This window comes from Pipistrellus kuhlii, unplaced genomic scaffold (genome assembly GCF_014108245.1).
Source record: "Pipistrellus kuhlii isolate mPipKuh1 unplaced genomic scaffold, mPipKuh1.p scaffold_m20_p_12, whole genome shotgun sequence".
Taxonomy (NCBI): domain Eukaryota; kingdom Metazoa; phylum Chordata; class Mammalia; order Chiroptera; family Vespertilionidae; genus Pipistrellus; species Pipistrellus kuhlii.
In genome coordinates this window covers 35,596,991-35,621,348 of record NW_023425427.1, presented here as the reverse complement: position 1 = coordinate 35,621,348, position 24,358 = coordinate 35,596,991, and the positions used below count along the sequence as shown (strand labels likewise).

The 24,358-nt window shown below is 40.4% G+C and overlaps 1 protein-coding gene across 6 annotated transcripts in view; it reads left to right on the top strand.

The window, feature by feature from the left end:
- The first annotated feature begins 1,438 nt into the window (after window positions 1–1,438).
- Window positions 1,439–24,358, top strand: part of LOC118716554 (plasminogen receptor (KT)) — a 47,628-nt gene continuing 24,708 nt past the window's right edge. For 2 of the 6 annotated variants that reach the window (XM_036433989.2, XM_036433987.2), the window contains exons 1-2: window positions 1,439–1,598; window positions 4,923–5,009. In XM_036433989.2, coding sequence (XP_036289882.1) covers window positions 4,996–5,009 — 14 coding nt within the window. In that variant the 5' untranslated portion in view covers window positions 1,439–1,598; window positions 4,923–4,995. Of the gene's footprint in view, window positions 1,599–1,654; window positions 1,699–2,142; window positions 2,502–4,920; window positions 5,010–24,358 lie in introns of those variants that run through there. The other 4 variants (XM_036433990.2, XM_036433988.2, XM_036433991.2 and 1 more) reach the window with 4 other exon arrangements.

Genomic DNA, 24,358 nt, shown 5'->3' with positions numbered 1-24,358 from the left:
CAGCCACTGCCAGATCCTTACCCCGAAACAGAGAAAGAATGGATAAAACATTTCCTACCTTTCTTTCCTCCTGCTTCCAATTTCCTTAATCCTCTATTGTTTAAACCAATTAAGAAGAGCCCAGGTGATGTTTTCCAAAAAGGTCAGCTTCTGGGGTAAAGAAAAGGGCAGAGGAGGGAGAAAAATAAATATGAGTAAATATGATGGTAGACAAAGAGAAAACCCAGTCTACCTGTTTTTCCCACCCCAGATTTACTCTTGTCCTTTACTCAAATGAAGAGAAGCTCATCCCCTGCACATGAGAATCACAGAATCCTACCAAGCATCAAATTGCCTTGAGGTGATATCAATTTGGGTGTAGTCTAGAAACTAAATTATAATATTTATTTCCACCAGGACACTTCATGCAAAGTAATAGGGAAAGATGGGCCAGGGAAGTTATAACCAGTTAACATTTTGTATGCAGAGCTACAATAATCCCTGACTCTACAGCTTGTCACTAAGTTAAAAATGAGAATGAAAGCATCCTACTTTATTCATGGATGTTTCTTTTGCCTGGTAAATCAGGATTTTTTTACACTTTAATTTTTGCATGGTCTGAAATTTAAGTGATCCTGACTTTATCGGGTTACTGCACTTATCTAATGAGCATTATTATTGTAGATGGAAAGAATAAGACAGGTCCAATGAATCTCTGGGTGTCATGCACAATTCCCCTTCCCTTCATTGTATAGCTGTAATCCAATTTCCTCTCAGTGATTGGAATCAGTCATCCCAATTCTATCACTATAAGGAACCAAAATAATCAGGGGGCAATTTCAGCTTTCAATTCAATAGAACCATGGCTGTATCCTCAAGTGGTAGCATTTCTTTCGTTTGAACTAGGACTTCCAAAAATGATAAACCCAAGGTTGTAAAAGAGGTGTGCTGGATATTTTCCATTTGTCCTGTCAGACTCTGTCCCTAGGAGGCTTGCCTCTATAGACTGCACCCACCTGTCTCCTTTCTCTGACTTCCTGTCAATCCTCAACATTAAATCTATTCTGCCAGTAGAAAAGCCCTTAAAAATGTTTATAAGGGTTATATGTTTAAGTGACAACCTCTCACGAGATACATTCTCTTCCTGGAAACAGATCCAACAGTGATGGTTAATACCATTTCTAGAGAATAACAGTAAAACAGCTCATTAAAGTCTGTGGAGGCTTAGCAGGGCTCAGGAGCATGGATTCTCATGTATTGATAAAGTTCACTTGAAGCTTTTAAGTGAAACTGTCTGTCATTCTGCTTCCTCTGTCTCCGCTCAAAATCTGACAGCTCAATCGCTGGGGTTTTTATTTGCCTCTTCTACCTGTCCCTTCCCTATGCCCAGTATATAAGCGGCGCGCGGGCCCTTTAAAGAAAGCAAGGGCTGCGCTGATTGGCTAAGGCTTGGCATCCACTGTCAAAGCTACTTAATCCGCGACGCGGAAACCTGGTTCTTGCCATGGACTAGGGGACCCAAAACCCGAAGGTCTCTACGGCCATTACCGTGTCCGGCTCCTCCACTACCCGCTGCCTAGTGATTGAGAGCCAGCCTTGCGGGAACCGGCCGGCCACAGGTGGGTGGAGCTGCTGGGCCCCAGACGTGCAGGCCCGCGCCGCGCTCTCGCTTCTGGTGTGCGCCCGCCCTTGGCTTCCTCCCTGCTCCCAGTGGAGAAGGTCTCCAACTCATTTCGGAAAGAATCCCTTCCTGTCAATAGGACTCCGGGCCTTTCCCGTAACCTTGTAATCAAGTTGGGAAAGTATACAGAGCACTATCCACGGAAATTAGCACGCCATTCAGGAAACACCCAGATTACTGTCATCAGGGCGGGTGGAGTTAAATTAGGGAAACCCTCCGGAAGCTGTAGGTTAAGCTGGAATTTGCAGGGGAAGTGGACTAATGTGAACAGAACGCAAGGATTTACTGAAAATGATTGTATTGGGGGGGGGGTGTGTGTGAGGGTATGTATGGGAATAGGGTGGGGGATAATGATAGGTAATGGACACATATTTAATACCTTAATCAATAAAAAATCTTTTTTAAAGAAAATTATTATAATTGCAACCAGTCATAAATGTTTAATACCTTAATCAATAAAAAAATTATTTAAAAAGAAAATTATTGTAATTGCAACCAGTCATAAATGTAGGTTATGTGTAATTTGTTCAGTAAGTGAGTCAGTGCAGAAATTTGGATGACAGAGGTTGTGGGTTATGATTTTTTTTTTAAACAAGTAGAATTAAATGCAGGTTCCTAGCGGTGCCTGTAAGTTGCAGCCCTACTGTCTCCTCAGAAATATCCCTTCCCATTGTAATCTATAGCACAGCTGACACTGGGCTGGAGTACCAAGGAGCCCATTTTAAGGCCTTAGGAGTAATAAAAGGAAAAATGCAGTCATTAAGAACTCAAATCAACATTATCAGTCCTCTGAGACACACTGGTGTCTAAATTTTAAGTATCAAAAAATTTTTCACCAATGGTATGAGTGTTGGAATTTTTGAAAGCTTACCGTACTTATACAACTGAATGAATTCAGTTATTCCTATTGTGAGATCACTCTTGCTTATTTTCTTTCCCCACTTTTACTGACAAATAATTGACATCATTGTCTAAGTTTAAGATATACAGTATGATGCTTAGACTTACATATATTGTGAAATGATTACAACAGGTTCAGCTAATATCTATCATGTAGATATAGTAAGAAGAAAGAAAACACACACACACACACACACACACACAAAACTTTTCCTTCTTGTGATGAGAACTATTAGGATTTATTCTCTTAACTTTCCTATGTATCATACAGCAGTATGAATGATAGTCATCATTTTATTAATATTTTGTGAGTCCAGCTGGTGTGGCTCAGTGGTTGAGTGTCAACCTATGAACCAGGAGGTCATGATTCGATTCCCAGTCATAGCACATGCCAGGTTGTAGGTGATTCCCAGTGTAGGGCTTGCAGGAGGCAGCCAATCTATTATTCTCTCTCATTATTGATGTTACTATGTTACTATCTCTCTCTCCCTCTTCCATCCTCTCTGAAACCAACACACACACACACACACACACACACACACACACACACACACACTGATCTCTGAACTCATAATAATCTGGCCACTCAGTGTATATCCTATATAATAAAAGGCTAAAATGCAAATTGTCCCCTCAACCAGGTGTTGGACAAGCAGGCAGGCCAGTCGGCCAACCACCCAAGTCCCCTCACCCTGGCCCCACCCATGCATGAATTCATGCACTGGGCCTCATATACACACAGTGTGTGTAAGAATAGGATTAGGTGACAAATGTTTTCTTTAGAAATGTTTGCAACATATGTAAAATTTCAATTATCCACTCCTATGTGCAGAAGAAAAGAAATGGCAAGTGACCTGAGCCAGCCTTTTTCTACTGTCACTCATTGCCTTCTGCAAACTTTTATGGGAAAGAGACATCATAGAGACTGCCAAGATGGATAATACATTGCTTCTGCCTTCAGGCAACTTCTGGTCCGCTATTGGAGACCACTGACATGGGACTGTCAGAATTTGCGCAAATGAGATAATTTATGCTAGATCTCCCACTCTCAATGGGTGGCCTCCAATTCTGGTTACATGATGGAGGGGGGCAATGGCAGAGAAACCTCATGATCTCCCAGGCCTGTTCAGAGCCGTGCTTCTATTCTCTGGTGAAAAACTGGCCTCTTCCAAACACTAAAGCTGACTCTGGACTTATAGTTTCAGAGTGTGTCTATGGCCTTAACACAAGAAAGCTACTGAAGTCTGGCTTGCAGTTCTCACTCATTGGAGCCCTAATAGCAGAGATTACTCATTTCACCTGGAATGAAATGCTCTCTCTACATTCTTCTCCACAATTAGCCAGAACCTAAGATTTTCTGGTAGGGATATGGAAAACAGAAGCTCCAATGGCTTCCACAGAATACTATAAATCCTGGTAGAAGCATTAAAACTGGCCCTCTGCTCAACAGCTCACTAAAGAGAATTGGCAGCATTGTTGAGAAGGGAAGAGCAATTGTAACATCCTTGAGTTTTGTATTCTGAAAGTAAAACAACTACTGAAGGTCTTCTGTACCTACCCAATTGGGTTAAGAACAAAATATTAAGAGTTCTGGCCTCCCAAGAATTGACAGCCCAGATAAGATAGACAATACCATATATTCATTTAAAAACTAAGCTTCCCATGACATTTAATTATCCTTATGTTTTCCCCCTTGAGAACTTCAGTAGTAGCTTGAAGAAAACAAAGGTGAAACTTGAGGAGGATGGCCAAAGAATGTCAGGAGTGGGTGGCTGGAAATAAGGGATGTATAGGAGAGGGGCAGGGATTATAAGAAGAATATTGATATAGTGACTCTGAGATACTTAAAACCTCCAAAAGCACAAATACACAGAGCACAGACAAATCTGTCCTCAAAGAGCATGATGCATCTTCTGCATCACCCCTTCTCAGAAACAAAGATTATACCATCCAACTGTACAGAAGGTAAAGGATAGATGGTATCCACTCTGACACAAACACACACACACACACACACACACACACACAAAACCAGAGAGTTTTTTCTGTATGTTTTTAAGTATTCAGGTCTTCAAGATTTACAGTGCAAAACAAAATCAGGAAAAATGGAGCCATATATTTACAGAGCATAAGATTTTGAAGTCGTCTAGTTCAATTAGCTGGTCTTAGTGACAACTAAGCCAGTTAAGTCTGCCCACAATCAGACAGTTAGTTGGGAGCAAGGACTAGAATTCACACTGTGTTCCCAGGTTAGAGTTTTTTTTCTTACATTGTTATAAGTTCACAATATTCCAAGGCACAGCACATGAGGGATGCATAAATAATATATTGTTTTTAATCTCTTTGCTTTTTTTATATTTAGGTCAAGATGGGGTTTATATTTTCAAAATCTATGAACGAAAACATGAAAAACCAACAGGAATTCATGCTTACGAATGCTCGACTTCAGGTACTTTTAAAATAATTAAGCTTTTATATTGTTACTAGAGGCCCCATGCACAAAATCATACACACTGAAAGGAAATTAAAAGATTTTAATATTGCTATTCACCCTTTATCTATAATAGAAGTGTCAACCAAATTCTTGATAGACAATAACAGATGAAAACACATGCATGTGATTAGCAACAGTAAGAGCTTTATATATATAGATAAACTTGTTTAATTAGACCTGCTTTCTGATTTAGCTAAACTTTTTCCAGCCCAGTGAAGCACCCCAACTTCCCTTTCAGGTAATTGTCATCAATACAGCAGTAAATATCAACACAAAGCAGATTATTATTGTAGATCATGCAGGGAGAACAAAGGGTAAAATATTTAACTGCAGCAGTGTTTGACTATATTCTGCGCAGTGAGAAAACCTGAAGTCATTTTCAAGTTCCATCATTTCTTACTTCTTTTCAGTCAGGTCAAGTTTCTAAGCTTTCTAAATCTCAATTTTTCCGCCTAATGAAAAGAAAATAGGATTCTACTAAGTCTCCTATATACCTATCCCAGAACTTCTGTGAGGATCAACAGAGATGAGGCATGTGGAAACGCTTCAGACATTTGGTTAAACGGTAAAATGTTTTCACCTGGCTATAAAGCAAATCGTGTTCCTGGGCTGAAGAAACTCCAAGGAGGCTAGTTGCTAGGAAGAGGAAGGGGCTTTGCTACAAGACATCATTACCCGGCACCCACGGCCACTGTTTCTTGGCTGGGCTGGGCTGTGGGCCACATTTTGTACCATGGGGTCTCAGCAACGTTAGCTGCGATTTGGTGGGCTGTCACTCTGGGGTGGTGGTGGGGCCTGTGTCCCACTTAGGGGAAACCAACTGTTGCTTTGTGGGTGCCAGGTCTGTGGTGCCATTTATTGTTAAATGGCCTGTCGCTAGGGAGAGGAAGCTGGGTATTGCTACATGACGTCATTAACCAGGGCCTATAGCCACTGTTTCTGAACTGGGCTAGGTGGTGGGCCACATTTTGCACCATGGGATCTCAGCAGTATCAGCTGCGATGTGGTGAGCTGTCACTCTGAGGTGGTGGTGGGACCTGTGTTGCTTTGTCAACAGTGCCATTTCTCTGTAAATGGCCAATGTGCATCATAGAAGCTCCTGCGTTGAATGTCTGCCACCTGGTATTGTACATCATAGTGACCAATCAAATGGTCAGAAACTTAGCATATTAGCCTTTTATATATATAGATGGTGGTTAAAGTTTCTAACATGTGCTCCAGAAGTATGTTCTCTTTGACCCCAAGGTAAAATGCTCTTGGGGCTCTATCCTAAAAGCCAAAATGAAATGGATTGTTAATTATCTAGTGAATGGGCTTTTAAAAATATCCAATCCAGATATTTGTGTTAAAATGTCCATATCATAGTCCTGGCTGGTTTGGCTCAGTGAATAGAGTCAGCCCACAGATTGAAGGGTCCCGGGTTTGATTCTGGCCAAGGGCATGTATCTCAGTTGCAGGCAGGCTTTAGGCTGGATCCCCAGCCTCGGGTTAGGGGCAGGAAGCAGCCCATCAATATGTCTCTTTCATTAGATGTTTATCTCTGTCTCTTCCCCTCTATTCCACTCTCTCTAAAAATCAATGAAAAAATATCCTCCAATGAGAATTAAAGAAAACAAATAAAACATTTCTATACCATAGTAATACACAACTGCTTACAATGTAGGGTAGGGAGAATGTTACCCTCTTCAAAGATATTTGTATCTTGATCCCCTGTTTTTCCTTATATGGCAAAAGGACTCTGCAATGTGATTAAGAGCTTGAGATGGAGAAGATCCTGTATTATCTTGGATTATCTGAATGGGCACAATGTAATCACAAGGGTCCTTATAAAGGAAAGAGGGAGGCAGGTGGGCCAGAGGAGGGACAGGTGGGGGGGGGGCGAGAGAGGGGAAAAGAGATTTGAAAATGCCTTGCTGCTGGCTTTGAAGATGGAGTAAAGAACCATGCATCAAGAAACACAACTTCTAGAAAAAGGAAAAGGCAAGGATATGGATTCTCCTCTGAAGCCTCCAGAAGCAGTGCAGTTCCACCTGCCCATTTTAGACTGCTGACCTCCAGAACTGTAAGAAAATAAATTTGTGTTGTTTTAAACTACTAAGTTTGATAATTTGTGATATAACAATAGGACATTAATACAGAGTATGAAAACTTGAAACTATATTTATGCATAGGCTACATAGAAAAGATCAAAGCAAAGTGGATTATCTAATTGCCTATATATAGGTTGTATTTTAAAATGTTGTATGTCAAAATCAAGTGTTAAAAGTTTGACTGGAATCATCTTCCTAAAATATCAAATTAAGATCTCTAGGCTTCTGTGGCTCATTATGGCTCCAAGAATAGAAAGTCCTACTCTGAGGCAGTATATAGAGTGATTAAAACTGAGGAATAAAGTCAGGCTGTCTGGTTTTGAACCCTATTCCTACCCCTGACTAACTTTAGGTCTGTGCCTCTGTCTCCTAATCTGTAAACTGGAGGTAATAGTATCCCTGTATAGGAGTTATTTAGAAGAGTAAAGATGATAGTGTATAAAAAGTGTGTAAACAAAATTAATGCTAGGAAATCTATGGCATGTCTATATAATAACAGTGAACTTACAGAAAGAGAGACTAAGAAAACAATCCCATTTACCATCGCACAAAAAAAAAAAATTAAGATACCTAGGAATAAACTTAACTAAAGAGGTAAAAGACCTTTACTCAGAAAACTAGAAGACATTGAAAAAAGAGATAGAGGAAGACATAAGTAAATGGAAGAGCATACCATGTTAATCAATTGGTAGAATCAACATCATTAAAATGCCCACACTATCCAAAGCAATCTATAGATTCAATGCACTCCCCATTAAAATACCAACAGCATATTTCACAGACCTAGAAAGAACTCTTCAAAAATTCATCTGTAATAAAAAAAAAAAGGACCCTGAATAGCCACAGCAATCCTAAAAAAGAAGAACAAAGTAGGAGGGATCTCAATACCAGATTTCAAGCTGTATTACAAAGCCACTGTTCTCAAAACATCCTGGTACTAGAACAAGAATAGGCATATAGACCAATGGAATAGAATAGAGAACCCAGATATCGACCCAAACCACTATGCTCAATTAATATTTGACAAAGGAGGCATGAACATGCAATGGAGTCAAGACAATCTCTTCAATAAATGGTGCTTAGAAAATTGGACAGATACATGCAAAAAAATGAAACTAGACCACCAACTTACACCATACACAAAAATAAACTCAAAATGGATAAAGGACTTAAACATAAGACGGGAAATCATAAAAATACTAGAAGAATCCACAGGCAGAGAAATCTCAGACATATGCTGAAGCAATTTCTTCACTGATACCACTCCTAGGGTAATGGAAACTAAAGAGAAAATAAACAAATGGGACTACATCAAAATAAAAAGCTTTTCACAGCAAAAGATACCATCAACAAAATAATAATAAAGCCACTGTATGGGAGAGCATGATTTAATCTCCAACATCTATAGGGAACTTACACAACTTAATAAAAGGAAAATAAGTTACTGTATTTTCCAGCGTATAAGACGACCCCCTAATTTTAGTTAAAACATAGGTTTAGGCCTATATTTGCTGAATAAGACTACCCCCCACTTCCTAAAACATAAGTTTAGGTCTATATTCGCTGTATAAGACTACCCCTCACTTCCGAGGCAACACCAGTTCTTTTTTTAATTAATTTTTTAATGAATGACATTTTTCGAACATACCGTAATATACCGTACATTGATACGATAAATGGAAGGTCTCTTCACAAATGGCAATGCCATGAACTTGACCGAGAAACAAGAAATCCAAAAGAGAACGTTAACAATGATGGCATCATCTGGAAAGAAAATTACATGAAGAACTTGCAGAAAACGCTTGTTTGTGACTGACTGGGATGATAAGAGGTTTTTCTAGGCAGAGGAGCATTGTGAGCTTAAAATCCTTCAAAATCCTCATCATGTTCTTCTTCTGACATCATAAGTTCATCAATGACCTCTTGTGGTACATTTGTAAGACAGTCATCATATGGATCAAATTCCAAATCAGATGGTGTGGCTTCAGCTTTGGTTTCCCCTTCATCTTGCCACAAGAAGTCATCCTCCATACCATCCAAAGAATTTGATATGCCACACTTCTTGAAAGACCTGATTACTGTTTCTTCAGTAATATCATTCCAGGCTTTTATGACAAAGTTACACAAAACATCCAATTGTGGCGCACGCATGTTTCCTCCTTTTGTGAATAACTTTTCGCCTCTAACCATCCACTCATTCCACTGTTCTCTAATGCGATCTTTAAATGGCTTGTTTAGGCACACATCCAGTGGCTGTACCAATGATGTCAATCCTCCAGGAATAACTGCCGCATCTGTGTTTATTCTTGCCAGCCTGTTCTTTGTGCTGGTAGTTAAATGAGCCCTGAACATATCCCACAGCAGTAGGCTATGTTCTTGACGAAGTCCACCTGGTTGCCTACTCCATACATTATCAAGCCATAGCTTTACCCCTTCTTCATCCATCCATCCTTTTTCATTCACATGTACAAAAACTCCAACAGGGAACTTGATTTTCGGCATTGTTTTTCTTTTAAAAATAATCATTGGTCTTAGTTTGGCACCATCAGCTGTACATGCTAGTACCACTGTAAAACTGGACTTCTAATGTCCTATTGTTTTAATTAACACTGTTTTTGCACCTTTTGGATTAACAGTTTTATTTCCAACCATATCGAAATTCATAGGAGTTTCATCCATATTTCTGATCTGACTTAATGCATAGTTATGTTTCTTGCACTGTTGTATTACATATTGATGGAAAAGACTGACTTTGCCATCAAGATCTGCAGGTAATTTCTGTGCAATTTTGGTCTTTTGCCTCAGTACCAGATTGTGCCTTTCCAAGAACCTAGTACTCCAGGATACAGTGGCCTTAAATCCTTTGCTGTTATCTGGGTTAGATTTGGCCCACTGAAGTGCAAACATACATATTTTGTTTCATGTCACTACATAACCATTTTGACGATGCTCAAGAACCATGTCTGCTACATGCTTTTCAAGTTCTGGCCAATAAGGGGTGCCTCTTCTTAACGCAAACTTACTCCTTGGCATACTCTTCAATGCATCTTCATTTGCTTTCCAGTCTCGGACCATCTTTTCTGTTACTCCATATTGTCTTGCCGCAGCACAGTTACTGTGTTCCTTGGCAAAGTTTACAACTTTCAGTTTGAAACTGGCTTCAAATTTCCTTCTTCTTGCAGGAGCCATGATGGGTTCTTTTCTACCAGCCATTTGTTGTACACCCACTAATCTTTTAGGCTGGGGTTATATAGTACTGTAGCTTCAGCTACACACAGAATGTTCTATTACGGTACCTTTTAACTCACTGAATGTGTCCTGATACAGCAGCTTTGGTTACACAGAACGTTCCTGTGCTGCAACTGTATGTACCACGGTGAGCCAATCACAACAAGCAAAGGTTCAAAGGTTATAATAGACCACCTCTCCGACTCTGGCCAATCTGAGCAGGCTTTTTACTAGAACACAGTGTAGCTTCGGGTACAGAACGTGTATAATTTGCATGCATAAAAAGCCTGCTTGGATTGGCTGAGATAGAGAGGTGGACCGAGCAGCCTTGCAGTGATTGGTGCGGGATCAAGTTGGAAAATTCGTTTAGCAGCATATCGAGACGTTTTTCAGGATACACATGGCTTATAAGACGACCCCTGATTTTCGGTTGACTTTTTTTCGTTTCAAAAGTCGTCTTATACGCCGGAAAATACGGTATCCAATAAAAAAATGGGCAACAGTCCTAAATAGACACTTTTTGAAAGAAGACAAAAGGAAGGCCAAGAGACATTATGAAAACATGCTCAAAGTCACTAATTATCTGAGAGATGCAAATCAAAACAAAAATGCAGTACCTACCATCTTACACCTGTCAGAATGGCTATCATCAACAAATCAACAAACACAAGTGCTGGTGAGGATGCAGAGAAAAAGGAACCCTCGTGCACTGCTGGTGGGAATGCAGACTGGTGCAGCCACTTGTGGAAAACAGTATGGAGTTTCCTCAAAAAACTAAAAATGGAACTCCCATTTGACCCAATAATCCCACTCCTAGGAATATATCCTAAAAAACTAGAAACACCAATCAGAAAGGATATATGTGCCCCTATGTTCATAGCAGCCAGCATAATTTACGATAGCTAAGATTTGGAAACTGCCTAGGTACCCGTCAGCAGATGACTGGATCAGAAAACCATGGTACATCTACAAAATGGAATACTATCCTTTCTAATAAAAGATGGATATGCAAATTAACCATCACTCTGCTATACCCACCGGACATATCATCCACCAGCCAATCAGGAGCAATTATGCAAATTGACCAACCAAGATGGCTGTGGCCATGGAGAGAGCAGGATGTATAGACATCCCCAGCGATAGAGGAAGCCAAGCTTTCTGCCTGCCCTGGCCGACCCAGGCCTCCATTTAAGGCTATGAAGTTTCAAAGATAGAAGATACATAAATCCAAAAAGAAATGGCAGCAACCACGGAGCTGGCAGGAGCAGGAGGCTAGGGTTGCCCCTGGCAATGGAGGAAGCCCAGGCCTCCGCTTAAGGCTACAAAGTTTCAATAATAGAAGATACATAAGTCCCAACAGAAATGGCTGCCGCCAGGGAGCAAGCAGTAGGCTTGGCTCCATTCCAGGCTACAAAATTTTAATTGTAGAAGATAAATAAAACCCCAGATACCAGGTCCTCCACTTGGCTTGCCAGGGGTCATGGCCAGCCTGAAAACCATCACAGACCCCTCACCCAGGCTGCCCCACACTCCAAGGGAACCTCCACCCTGATCAGGAACACCCTTCAGGGCAAACCAGCCGACTCCCACCCTTGCACCAGGCCTCTATCCTATCTAATAAAAGAGTAATATGTAGCTTGACCATCATTCCAACACACAAGATGGCTGCCCCCATGTGGTCAAAGATCCTGCCCCAATGTGAACACAAGATGGCCACCACAAGATGGCCAACAGGGTAGGGCAGTTGGGTGCAATCAAGCCAGCACTGGAGGGCAGTTAGGGGTGACCAAGCCTGCAGAGGAGGGAAGTTGGGAGCAACCAGGCCTATAGGGAAAGGCAGTTGGGAGGGACCCAGGCCTGTAGGGGAGGGCAGTTAGGGGCAAACAGGCTGGCAGGGGAGCAGTTAGGTATCAATCAGGCTGGCAGGGGAGTGGTTAGGGGGTGTTCAGGCTGGCAGGCAGAAGCGGTTAGGGACAATCAGGAAGACAAACAGGCAAGCAACTGAGAGCCAGTAGTCCTGGATTGTGAGAGGGATGTCCATATTGGAGAGGGTACAGGCTGGGCTGAGGAACACCCCCCTTCCTGTGCACAAATTTCATGCACCGGGCCTCTAGTGCTGCCATAAAAAAAAAGAAATTCTTACCATTTGCAGCAACCTGGGTGGAACTGGAGAGCATAAGCCAGTCAATGAAAGAAAAATACCATATGATCTCACTCATTTGTGGATAATAAAGAACATTATAAACTGATGAACAAAAAGATAGATACAGAGGCAGTAAAGCATCAAACAAACTGTCAAATTACAGAAGGTTAGGGAGAGGTGGGGGAGATAAGACATCAACCGAAGGACTTGTATGTATGCATATATGCATAACTAATGGATGCAAGACACTGGGGGGTGAGAGCATGTATGGGAGTGGGGGGGAGGCAATGGGAAGATATGTACACATGTAATACCTTAAGAAAAAAATGAAAAAAAGTGCGTAGAATAAGACCTCAAGTCTTTAGAACAATGTCTCTCACTCCATAAATATTTGTTGCTGCTGCTGCTGTTGTTATTAAAGAGTGACAAGAGTGTCTTATGCAGGACAATGTATTTTGGGGAATGGAACAATGGAAAGAATGGGCAGCTGAATTACTGCAACAGAGCAGAGTGACCTAGGGAAGACCAGACGTTAGGCATACAAACCAGCTATGAATGTCACATATTCAGAGTCCTTGTCCAAGACCTTTGGAAATGATAGGGATTTTACTCTTACATCAGTCCTCATGAAGTCAGAATCTGTGAAGGAGCTGGGATTTTAACATATTTGACTTCTGCCCAATTATTCCAGCGACCACCATAGTGGGCACTGAGGTCAGACTGGCAAGAGCACTATTGTTGACATCAGTTTTCAGCTTAGTTGAATCAGAAGTGAAACAGGCCTAGGCATTTAGGAGAATCTTTGTGGGGCCCTTATTGAGTCAGTAGCTTTGCCTCAGGTGGCAGAATGGGATAAAATTTTTCCCAAAGGGGTAGCTGCTACTTTATGCAAAACTGAGATGATAACAGGGCCAGGCCAGCCATACTTTCAAATAAATTTTAATTTGACCAGCAAATGAGTGCTTGCATTTTAGTTGTCCTGTCCTAGTTAACCCACCCAAAATGGAGATGTCAGGTCTAAGTGGCATAAGACTTCGGTGGGTCAGGTGTTCATTTTTAACAAGAGCTCTGTAGTAGACCAACAGTTACCTCACATCAGTGAATGGGGAATATTACAGGTTCAGGGTGACACTGGCCCCCACCCCTAAATTTCTATGTAAAAGTCCTAACCCTCACTGCCTCAGCATGTGGCCTTATTTAGAGACAGATGCTTCCTAGAGGTGATCAACTTAAAATGAGGGTGAGTCCTAATCCAATATGACTGGCATCCTTATAAAAAGAGGAAATTAGGACATAGAGATAGGCATACAGGAACAATGCCTTATGAACATGAAATTGGCCATTTATAAACCAAGGAGAGAGGCCTGAACATTACAGACTCAGCAATGAACTAACCCTGCTGACACCTTAATTTTAGACTTCCAGACTCCAGGCCGAGACAATATATTTTTGTTGTTTAAGCCATGCAGTTTGGGTACTTCGTTGTGGCAGCTCTAGGGACTAATACAGGATGTATTTGGTGCCTGTGTCCAGCAGGTGACACTGCAGTACTGGGCCTCTCTGGAGATCAGCTGTGATTTTCTATTTTTCTTTCTGGGATTCTATATTGTTTCTATTAGACCACGGGAAGGGGCCCAGGAATCCTGAATGAAAGGGTGTCTTCAGGCCACTATGAATATTTACTATATAAACAACACAACTTCATTAAACATTCATATAACAGGGAAAGCAACTGTAAGATCTTGAAGCAGCTCAGAGGTCACTTTTAATTTCCCTTCCTCAAGGCAAACTTTGTTCAAATCCTATCAGTTGAATTCCAGAGCTTTTTTCCCCTCTGGGAAAACAGACCAAAGAAATTAACACAGGTAATTCAGGGTTTTTAGCAGTGTTAGGAGATATGCTATCCCCAGCAAGCTGGGGGAACTGGGGAGTGCAAAGTGGCTAGGAAGCATTTTGCCCTTTGGCTCCTGATCCCAGCATGGGTGCAGCTTCCTCCCATGTGCACCCCTGGCCTCCAAGAGCCCTGAGTTTCAGGCATCATTCTTTTAGCCTCTGCTAGTGCCAATACTCTGATCTGTGTGTCATACGAAACCTCCAAACCTGTAAAGAATTTTTATGAGTTTGTTTGAGCCAAACTGAGGAAAATTTCCAAGAAGCAAAACCTCATGGATTGAGAAAACATTCCAGAGAATGGCAGCTTTGCAGCTTGCTTTATACATTAAATTCAAAGGAGGAGATGTAAATAGGATTACATGAAATTCTTGGTGATAGATTAAGAGGAAGAAAGCAAAGCAAGGGAATCTGGAGGACTGGATAAAAAGCAAAATGCAAGGAGGCATACTTTTTGTACATTGATGGATACAGGATAGTTAATAATTAGTATTTACAGCACATAGAGATGATATGCTGGGAACGAGGTAGCACAGGCGCAGTGGGTCTGAAAATGATTACTTTGACATGCAAAGGTATGTTATCTTATATGCAAAAAGACAATAGACAGGCTCCATTAAGGAAAAGACAGACCTTTGTCAGGAAGATAGATAGTGGCTTAGGATGTGACTACCACCATGACCCACTTTTGGTTGGGAATTTTCATGTTCAGGCGATGTTATTTTCAATTTCTGGGTTTGTGAGGTCTGCCATGTGTGGTGTCTTTCTCTAGCAAAGTTAAAACAGATGAAAATAAGTTAATTGAACTGTATAACAAAGGAAGGATTGGGTCTAATGCAAGTAATATAGTGAGTTGCTTGATTTAAGATTTTTTGTGTTTTTTTTTTTTATGTTAATCCTCACCTGAGGATATTTTTCCCTTTGATTTTTAGACAGAGTGGGAGGGAGAGGAAGAGACACAGAGATAAAAACATCAATGTGAGAAAGACATTTATTATCTCCCACACACAGCAGGGATCAAGCCTACAACCAAGGCACATACCCTTCACCAGAATCAAACCCAGGACCCTTAAATCCTCAGGTCCATGCTCCAACCACATAGCCAATCAGTTAGAATTGAGCTGCTTGATTTTAAAAACAGCTGCTAAAAATGTCAGCAAGTCTCTTAAAGGTGGGCAAGGTATTAACATGTCTGGGATCACTTAGAGGAGTTAATAAAAATACTCTTAAAACCTAACTTTCTGGATACTCTCTATGCTCAGGTATGGTGGGAAATGAAAATAAAATAATTGACAGAGGTTGTTGGTACCACAGGCACTTACTTCTACAAGGATAAACAAATGACAACGAAAAGTCAAGCCACCAAGTTGATTCTTGGCTCCCAGTCCTTCCATGCTGACAGTGGGTCCAGGACGCTTTCTACACTCAGTTCTCCAGGGGGACACACTGGTTTTAGATTTGTTCACAAACTTAAATGAGACCAATAAATCCTGTTACAGACTGGCAGAAAGTCTTACTTTTTTCTTCTTCCATCAACTGTAATTCTATTTTCATAACTCTGAGCAGCGTGAAATTCAATTCAGTTTTAGTTCTTCATTGCTTGAGCAAGAAGGGTCACTTATTTATTAACTCAGTAAAGCATGGACAGGATATCTAGTATATAGAGAGTTGTGGCATGAGACTAATTGAAAATGCTCCTATAGCTTTAACAATTATTTCTCTTTTACATTTTAAGAAATGTTTAGTTGAAATAATTTTAAATTTGCAGAAAAGTGGCAAAACTAGTACAGAAAGTTTAAATATACCCTTGTCTAGCTTATTTAACAGTTTACAATGATCAAAATCAGAACATTAGCAGCAGTATAACACTATTAATTAAATTACTGACCCATTTGAAATTTCACCAATTGTTCTTATATTGTCCCTTTTATGTTCAGGACCTAATTCAAGATCTTATATTGCACTTCATTGTTGTGTCTCATTAATCTCCTATGATGTTCCTCATTAGTCGTCTGTGATGTGCCTCATTCTTTCCCTGGCTTTCATGTTAAGAATTTTTGATAAGCATTAGTCAGTTACTTAGAAGTTTTCTCACTAGTGGTTTTTCCCAGTATGTTCTCATGATTAGACTGAGATTGTGGTTTTAAGGATTGTTTGGCATACTATTCTTAAACCACAGAATGCTATTTTGTCTTTGCCATTGCATCATTTCAGAGGACACCAGATGTGATGTCGTATTTCTGGTTAATCTTGATTTCTTGGTTAAGGCGGTATCCACCAGGTTTCTCCACTATAAAGTTACTCTTTTTTTTTTCCCCCTGATAAATATCTTTGGACATATACTTGAGTCTGTTGATATCTTGCTTCTCTTCAATCTTTGCCAACCCATTTTAGCATCCATGGTGGGATTTACATGCAACAATTATTTCTGAGGTGTTTGCCTAATTGTGATTTTATCACCTTCATTTTATCTACATTTGTTCATTGGAAAGACTGCACCTTTTCCATGATTATTTATTGCATTCATTATATAAATATGGTCTCAAGGACATTTTATGTTATGGGTTATAATGTAGTTATTTATGTTATGGCTTAAATTGTTTTGGCTATTGGAAACTTCTTCCTGTTGGCTCCTATGTCCTTTTGATAGATGCTTATTTTCAAGGATAGTTGCTTATTTACTAGAATCATAAAATATTCCACATCTACTGCCCCTGTAGCCAGCCTGGAATTAACCACTTATTCAAAGTGTCTGGTTCCTTTTGTTAGAGAATAGTATTTAGAAATCAAGATCAGGGCTCTAGGTGGACTCATTACTATAGCCATTGTTCCTCGGTCCTCTCAACAAGGACATGCACATATACTAACCCAAGCATATACATACACTTATACCTATTTCTACATATGCCTGTAAGTATATGCAGAGTAGGTCAAAAGTAGATTTATAGTTGTTCAAATGGAAAATAATACAATAACTAATAAATAACAACAAAGGAATGAACTGTGGTTAGATTTATTCACAACTGTAAATCTACTTTTACCCCACCCTGAATAATAAACCATAAATTCATACTGATACCTCTGATTCCAATCCAGAATGACATTTTAGTGGAGCTTTTACCCTTCTTTATTTGCAATTCTTTCTTAGATAGTGAGAAGCTTTTCTAGAGGTTCCCTGGATTCCTTGGCTCATGTTCCCTTGCTCCCTCTCTAAGCCAGCAGTGTGGCATCTGCACGTCTCTCCAACTCTGATTCTCTTGCCTCCGTCGTTCACTGAAGGACCCTTTTGTGATTGCATTGGGCCCATCTCGATAATCCCAGATAATGGGATTTTTTGCCATGTAAGGTAAAAACCCACAGATACAAGGCACATATTTCTTTGGTGGGGTGGAGGCATTATTATTCTGCCTACCACAGGTATTTATGAGTTCTGATATTTGCTATAAACAGTGTTACAATAAATAACCTTATGCTTTCACATTTTTGTACTGTTGGATGTATATCTTCAGAGTTGATTTCCAGAAGTGGAATTACTGGGTCAAAGGTGGGTGCCTCGGTAGTTTTGTTAGTCTCACTAACAGAATTTGTGGTGTTGCTTTTTAATTTTTGCCACTGTGACAGGCAAAAAAAAAGGTATCTTAGTCTTGTTTTAATTTGCATTAATTTAATATGAGTAAACTTGAACATTAATGCATGTTTGAGGGCCTTTTATATATCTTATTTTTGTGAATTGTTACTTCATCTTTTTTTTTAAATCCCATGTCCCTCAATTTTTATGAGTTCTTTATACATTATGGATTTGACCTCTCTTGAAAATATATTGCCATTTTTTCTTCCACATTGTCATTTGTCTTTGTTTATTATGGTGGGTTTTGTTTTTTGTTTTTGTTTGTTTGCATACACACACACACTTTAATATATTTTTATTAATTTCAGAGAGGAAGGGATAGTGAGAGAACGATAGAAACATCAATGATGAGAGAAAATCATTGATTGGCTGCCTCCTGCACACCCCATATTGGGGATCAAGCCTGGAATTTGGGCATGTGCCCTGACTGGGAATTGAACCGTGATCTCCTGGTTCATAAACTGATGTTCAAACACTGAGCCCCAGGTCTAGGCTATATTAGAATGTTTTTGCATGAATTTTTTTTTTAATTTTTATGTGTTTAAATTAACAATCCTTTATTGCCTCTATATTTTGAGTCTTTATTTAGAACATCTTTTCCTATACCAAAGTTACAAAAGTAGTCACCTATGGTACTTTTGTAGCTTCATTTACATTTAGCTCTCTAATGCATTTAAAATTTGTCCTCATATACAATGTAAGATATGGTTGTAATTTTTATCTTTTCCCTAATGACTATCTCATAGTGTCTACATTTATTAAAAAAAACCATATTTTCCTCCAATGATTTGAGATGTCACCTCTATTAAGGGTCTATAAGTACTTGGGTTTGTCTCTAGACATGCTATTCAACTGGCCAGTATGTCTATTCATATACCAGAATCACACTATCATAATTAGAGATGCTTTTAGTATGTTTTGATGCTTAGTTAATCTAGTATATACAATTGCAATTTATCTTTTCAGTGTTTATTTTGTTTGCTTTTTCATAGAAACTTTAGTTCAACTTGTCCAACTCTAGAACATAGTTTATTGATTTTTCAAAAAAATTGGGATTCCATGCATGCATAAATTTATTTAGGACAAACTATTAAGTCATCCTATCCAAGAACAGGAGATGTTTTTCCATTTGTTTAATCTATTTTGTCTTCTAAGAGTTTATACATGACTTACAGACTAAGCAAATGTTTTACTGTGTGTAGAAAAAGAAAAATTTTAAGTTAATTTTTCCTATACATGATTATAAAAATATTCTTGCAGTTGAATTTCTTGCATACCTGGCAATGGACTATATTAGCAGGGCATATGATGAAGGGACATTCTTACTCTGAAATATGTGAGATTGAAGAAGAGGAAGAAAAAAGAAGAGCATATTTTCCAGGCAGGTTGGCATAACACAATGGAAAATCTAGAAAGGAAAACGGCCATTGCCTGCTACCAGATGGATTTATAGCCAAGGACTATGGTTTCACTCTCCTTGTGTGCAATGAGAAATTCACAGGCACTGGAATCAGACACACCTGGGGCCAACTCTGGCTCCATCACTTCCTGGTTGTATAACCTTGAAAATATGAGCCTCAACTTCATCACCTAAGGTGGGGAGAAGGATACCCACGTACTAGCTTGTATGGCAGAGGTGATGCTCAACAGTGTTCCCTTCTTTCCCATTTATCTACTTTCTTCTCCTTTTAAATAAGCAAACCTGGCAATGGGACCAAGGGCCAATAAGCCTGTCAGATCCACAGCCTAAAGATGACAACACAGAGACACAGAGTTGAATAGTAGTACAATATTTACATGTTCTGAAATGGTTTACATTATTTCACATAGGGCTTTTTTTAGAAGAAGAAATGGCTGGATCATTTTCAGTAAAGGAAAATTTTGTGTTCTTGGAGAATATCATGTAATTTAGCAGCTGGGATAGCAAATCTAGTCCCTTCTCCAAGATCCCAAGGTGAAAACAGCTTTTACAAAGCAAGAGCATGCAGTAAGAAAAAGCTTATACCTTACTCCATATTCACTGCAGGCAAGTACAGGCCTAACACTGGATTTTGAGCTCAACCGAGATAAATGAAGATGATTTGTAATCTGATGAGAAAGAGCAAGATGCTATGGAAACTGATGCTGAGATTAAGAAAAAGACAAAATCATCAAGGCCTTCAAAATCAGAAACAGATAAGGAGTGCAGAAAAGGAGAAGGAAAAATTTCAAAGAAATGAAATCATTTTTTATTACTGACAGTCACTTTTTATTCACCTTGTTGACTAGCCTTGATGGTCTATAGAATGCCTTGATTTTTTCCAAAAGAACCATATTTTAGCATAATGGGGAGACCAAGTGGTCCCATTATAAATAAATAGTGGTACAGTTAGAAGGGTGATGTGAGAGAGATACACTGATTAGTTGCCTCCTACATATGCCCTGACCTGGGCCAGGGATCAAGCTTATAACCAAGATACGTGCTCTGCAACCTGACTCAAACCTGGGACCCTTTGGATTGCGAGTTAACACTCTATCTACTGAGCCAAACTGTCGAGGGCACTAATGCACACTTCTGATAGAGGTTGATAGGACTGCTTGGGTTAGATTGTACCTCAAAATGACTGTGCATAATCAGAACTAGAAACTACAGGTGGGCTTTGGAATCAGATTTTAATTAACAATAATATGCTTGGGAACAGTGGTACTAAGGTGACTTTTGTAAGATTAACAATTTATCCTAAAGACTGATAAGGACCAGTGCTGATTTTTTAAAAATTTCTTTATTGATTAGGGTATCACATATTTGTCCTCAACCCCCATTTCAATACCCCACCCCTCCCCACGCTGCCCCCACTCCCCTATTGTCCTTGACCACTGGTTAGGCTCATATGTGTGCACATAAGTCCTTTGGCTGATCTCTCCCTTTTATCCCCACCCTCCCTTTGAGGTCCAACAGTCTGACCCATGGCTCCTTATCTCTGGGTCTGTTCTTGTTCATCAGTCTATGTTATTAACCATTTCCCCCAGATGAGTGAGATCATGTCCTACTGGAAATATGCTTATAAAAATAAAAAATGAGACAAGCTATAATCGTTATGCTGAAAGGCATATGCATCAGTCTGTAGTGAGTTTCTTTCTGGGCCAACAGTTCTTTTGAGACCCAATTTCAATGTCAAACAGTTCCTTATGTGTACATGTCAGTCCAACAGTTGTGGGTTATTGTTAAGCTGATTAACAGTTCTGATTTTTGAAAGGTAGTTACCATTGTGTAGTGAAGTTTTATAAATAAATTATAATACAAAACAATCAGCACCTAAGATGCCATTCTTTATACACTGTCAAATATCTTGCAAAATATAAATTAAGAATAAAAATGTTCCACGATACGTCTGGAAAAAAGAAAAGAAAATCATTCCATGATCCTTCAACTTAGTATAAAACAAAGATCCTAATTTTGGTGAGACAAATTGTCTCAGTCCTTGTAGCTTTAGAACTATCCACACTGGCTTCCATCTTTTACATTAAGATCAACAGTGATATAAATATCTCCTAGTATAGACTGCCCAGAAGGCAAAAGTATTTTCCTTCCTCTTTATTTAATACTAGAGGTCCAGTGCATGAAATTCATGCATGGGGCCTGTGGGTGGTGTCCCTCAGCCCAGCTTGCACCCTCTCCAATCTGGGACCCCTCGAGGGATGTCTGACTGCCCAGTAAGATTGGGCCTAAATGGGCAGTCAGACATCCCTCTCACAATCCAGCACTGCTGGCCTCCAACTGCTCGCCTGCCTGCCTTCCTGATTGCCCTTGCTTCTGCTTGCCAGCCTGATCACCTCCTAACCACACCCCTGCCAGCATGATTGATGCCTAACTGCTCCCCTGCCAGCCTGATTGCCTCTCACTGCCCTCCCTGAAGGCCTGGTTTCCCCCCACCCCCAACTGCTCTTCCCAACAGGCTTGGGTCCCCCTCAACTTCCCTTCCCTGCAGGCCTGATTGCCCCCAAATGCCCTCACTTATAGGCCTGGTCCCTCCCAACTGCCCTCCCCTGCAGGCCTGGTCACCCCTAACTGCCCTCCTCTGCAGGCTCGATTGCCCCTAAATGCCTTCCCTTACAGGCCTGGTCCCTCCCAACTGCCTTCTTCTGCTGGTCATCTTGTATCCACATGGGAACAGCCATCTTGTGTGTTGGAGTGACAGTCAATTTGCATATTACTCTTTTATTAGATAGGATAGAGGCCTGGTGCACAGGTGGGGGCCAGCTGGTTTGCCCTGAAGGGTGTCCTAGATCAGGGTGGGGGTTCCCTTGGGGCATGGGGTGGCCTGGGTGAGGGGCCTATGGTGGTTTGCAGGCTGGCCACGCCCCCTGATAACCCAAGTGGAGACCCTGGTATCTGGGATTTATTAATCTTCTACAATTGAAACTTTGTAGCCTGGAGCAGATCCAAGCCTTCTGCTCACTCTGTAACAGAAGCCATTTCTGTTGGGATTCATTTATTTTCTATAATTGAAACTTTATAGCCTTAAGTGGAGGCCTGGGCAGGCCAGGGCAGGTGGAAAGCTTGGCTTCATCCATCTCCGGGGGCAACTCAAGCCTCCTGCTTTCTCTAGCTCAATGGCTGCCACCATTTTTTGTTTGAATTCATTTATCTTCTATCATTGAAACTTTGTAGCATTGAGTGGAGGCCTGGGCCAGCAAGGGCAGGCAGAAAGTTTGGCTTCCTTCATTGTTGGGGAAACCCAAGCCTCCCTCCTGCTCTCTGTGGCCACAGCCATCTTGGTTGGGCTTATTTGAATATTTGCTGCTGATTTATTGGTGGGCATTGTGTGTGTGTGAGTGTGTGTGTGTGTACTCCTTTATTAGATAGGGTAATTGAAACCTTGTAGCCTTGAGCAGAGGCCAGGGCAGGCCAGGGCAGGCAGAAAGCTTGGCTTCCTCCATTGCTGGGGAAACCTAAGCCTCCTGCTCACTCTGTGGCTGCAGCCATTTTTGTTGGGATTTATTTATATTCTATAATTGAAACTTTGTAGCCTTGAGCAGAGGCCAAGGCAGGCCAGGAAGCTTGGCTTCCTCCATCACCGGGGGCAACCCAAACCTCCTGCTCTCTCCAATTCTGTGGCTGCCACCATTTTGGTAGGATTTGTTTATCTTCTATAATTGAAACTTTGTAGCCTTGAGTGGAGTCCAGGGCCGGCCAGGGTGTGTGGGAAACTTGGCTTCCTCCATTGCTGGGAAACTAAAGCCTCCTGCTCGCTCCATGGCCATAGCCATCTTAGTTGGGTTAATTTGCATAATTGCTCCTGATTGGCTGGTGGGCATGGCATGTGAGTGTAGCAGAGGTACAGTCAGTTTGCATATTACTCTTTTATTAGATAGTATGTAAAATTTTATATTTTATTTTATATTTTATAATACAGAATAATAAATATGTTTAGAAGGAAGAAAATTCTACCATATATTGTACAATGGAATACTACATGGCTGTTAAAAAACACACGAACTTTTACCATTCACAAGAGCATGGATGGACCTGGAGAACATTATGCTAAGTGAAATAAGCCAGTCAGAGAAAGATAAATATCACATGATCTTACTCATTTTTGGAATATAAAGAACATCATAACTGATGAACAAAAATAGATTTGGAGATAGAGAAGCATCAAACAGACTGCCAAACTTCAGGAGAAGACAGGGGAGGACTTGGAAGGAGGAGGTAAAGGACTTATATGCATGCATATAAGCATAACCAATGGACACAGACAACAGGGGGGTGAGGGCATGTGCCATGGAGTCGGGGTGCCAGGGGGAAGTCAATGGGGAAAAGGGAAACATAGGTAATACTATATGTAATACTTATAACAATAAAAACAAAACAATAAAAACTACCATACAACTATGGCCCCAACACAACCTTACTTAAAATTTCTCCAAGTCTTTTTAAAAAATTATTTTTTAATTACTGATTTCAGAGAGGGAGAGAGATAGAAACATCAATGATGAGAGAATCATTGATTGGCTGCCTCCTGTACACCCTAAACTAGGGATCAAGCCTGAAACCCAGGCATGTGCCCTGACCAGGAACTGAACCGTGATCACCTGGTTCCTAGGTTAATACTCAACCACTGAACCATAATGGCTGGGCTAATATTTAATTTTTAATATCTAAAATGTGTTCATCTTTTCCTTCATGTCTCCTTTCTTCCTTGAAAAAGCTTTTGCCTTCCTAAGCTTATAAAGCAGTCTCCAAATTTTACTTATAAATATATTCCATTTGGTAGATTTAGGGCTTTAATTCACCTGAAATTCATTTTCTGTTTGATCTAATAGGGAGTGGTATCTTCTTCCA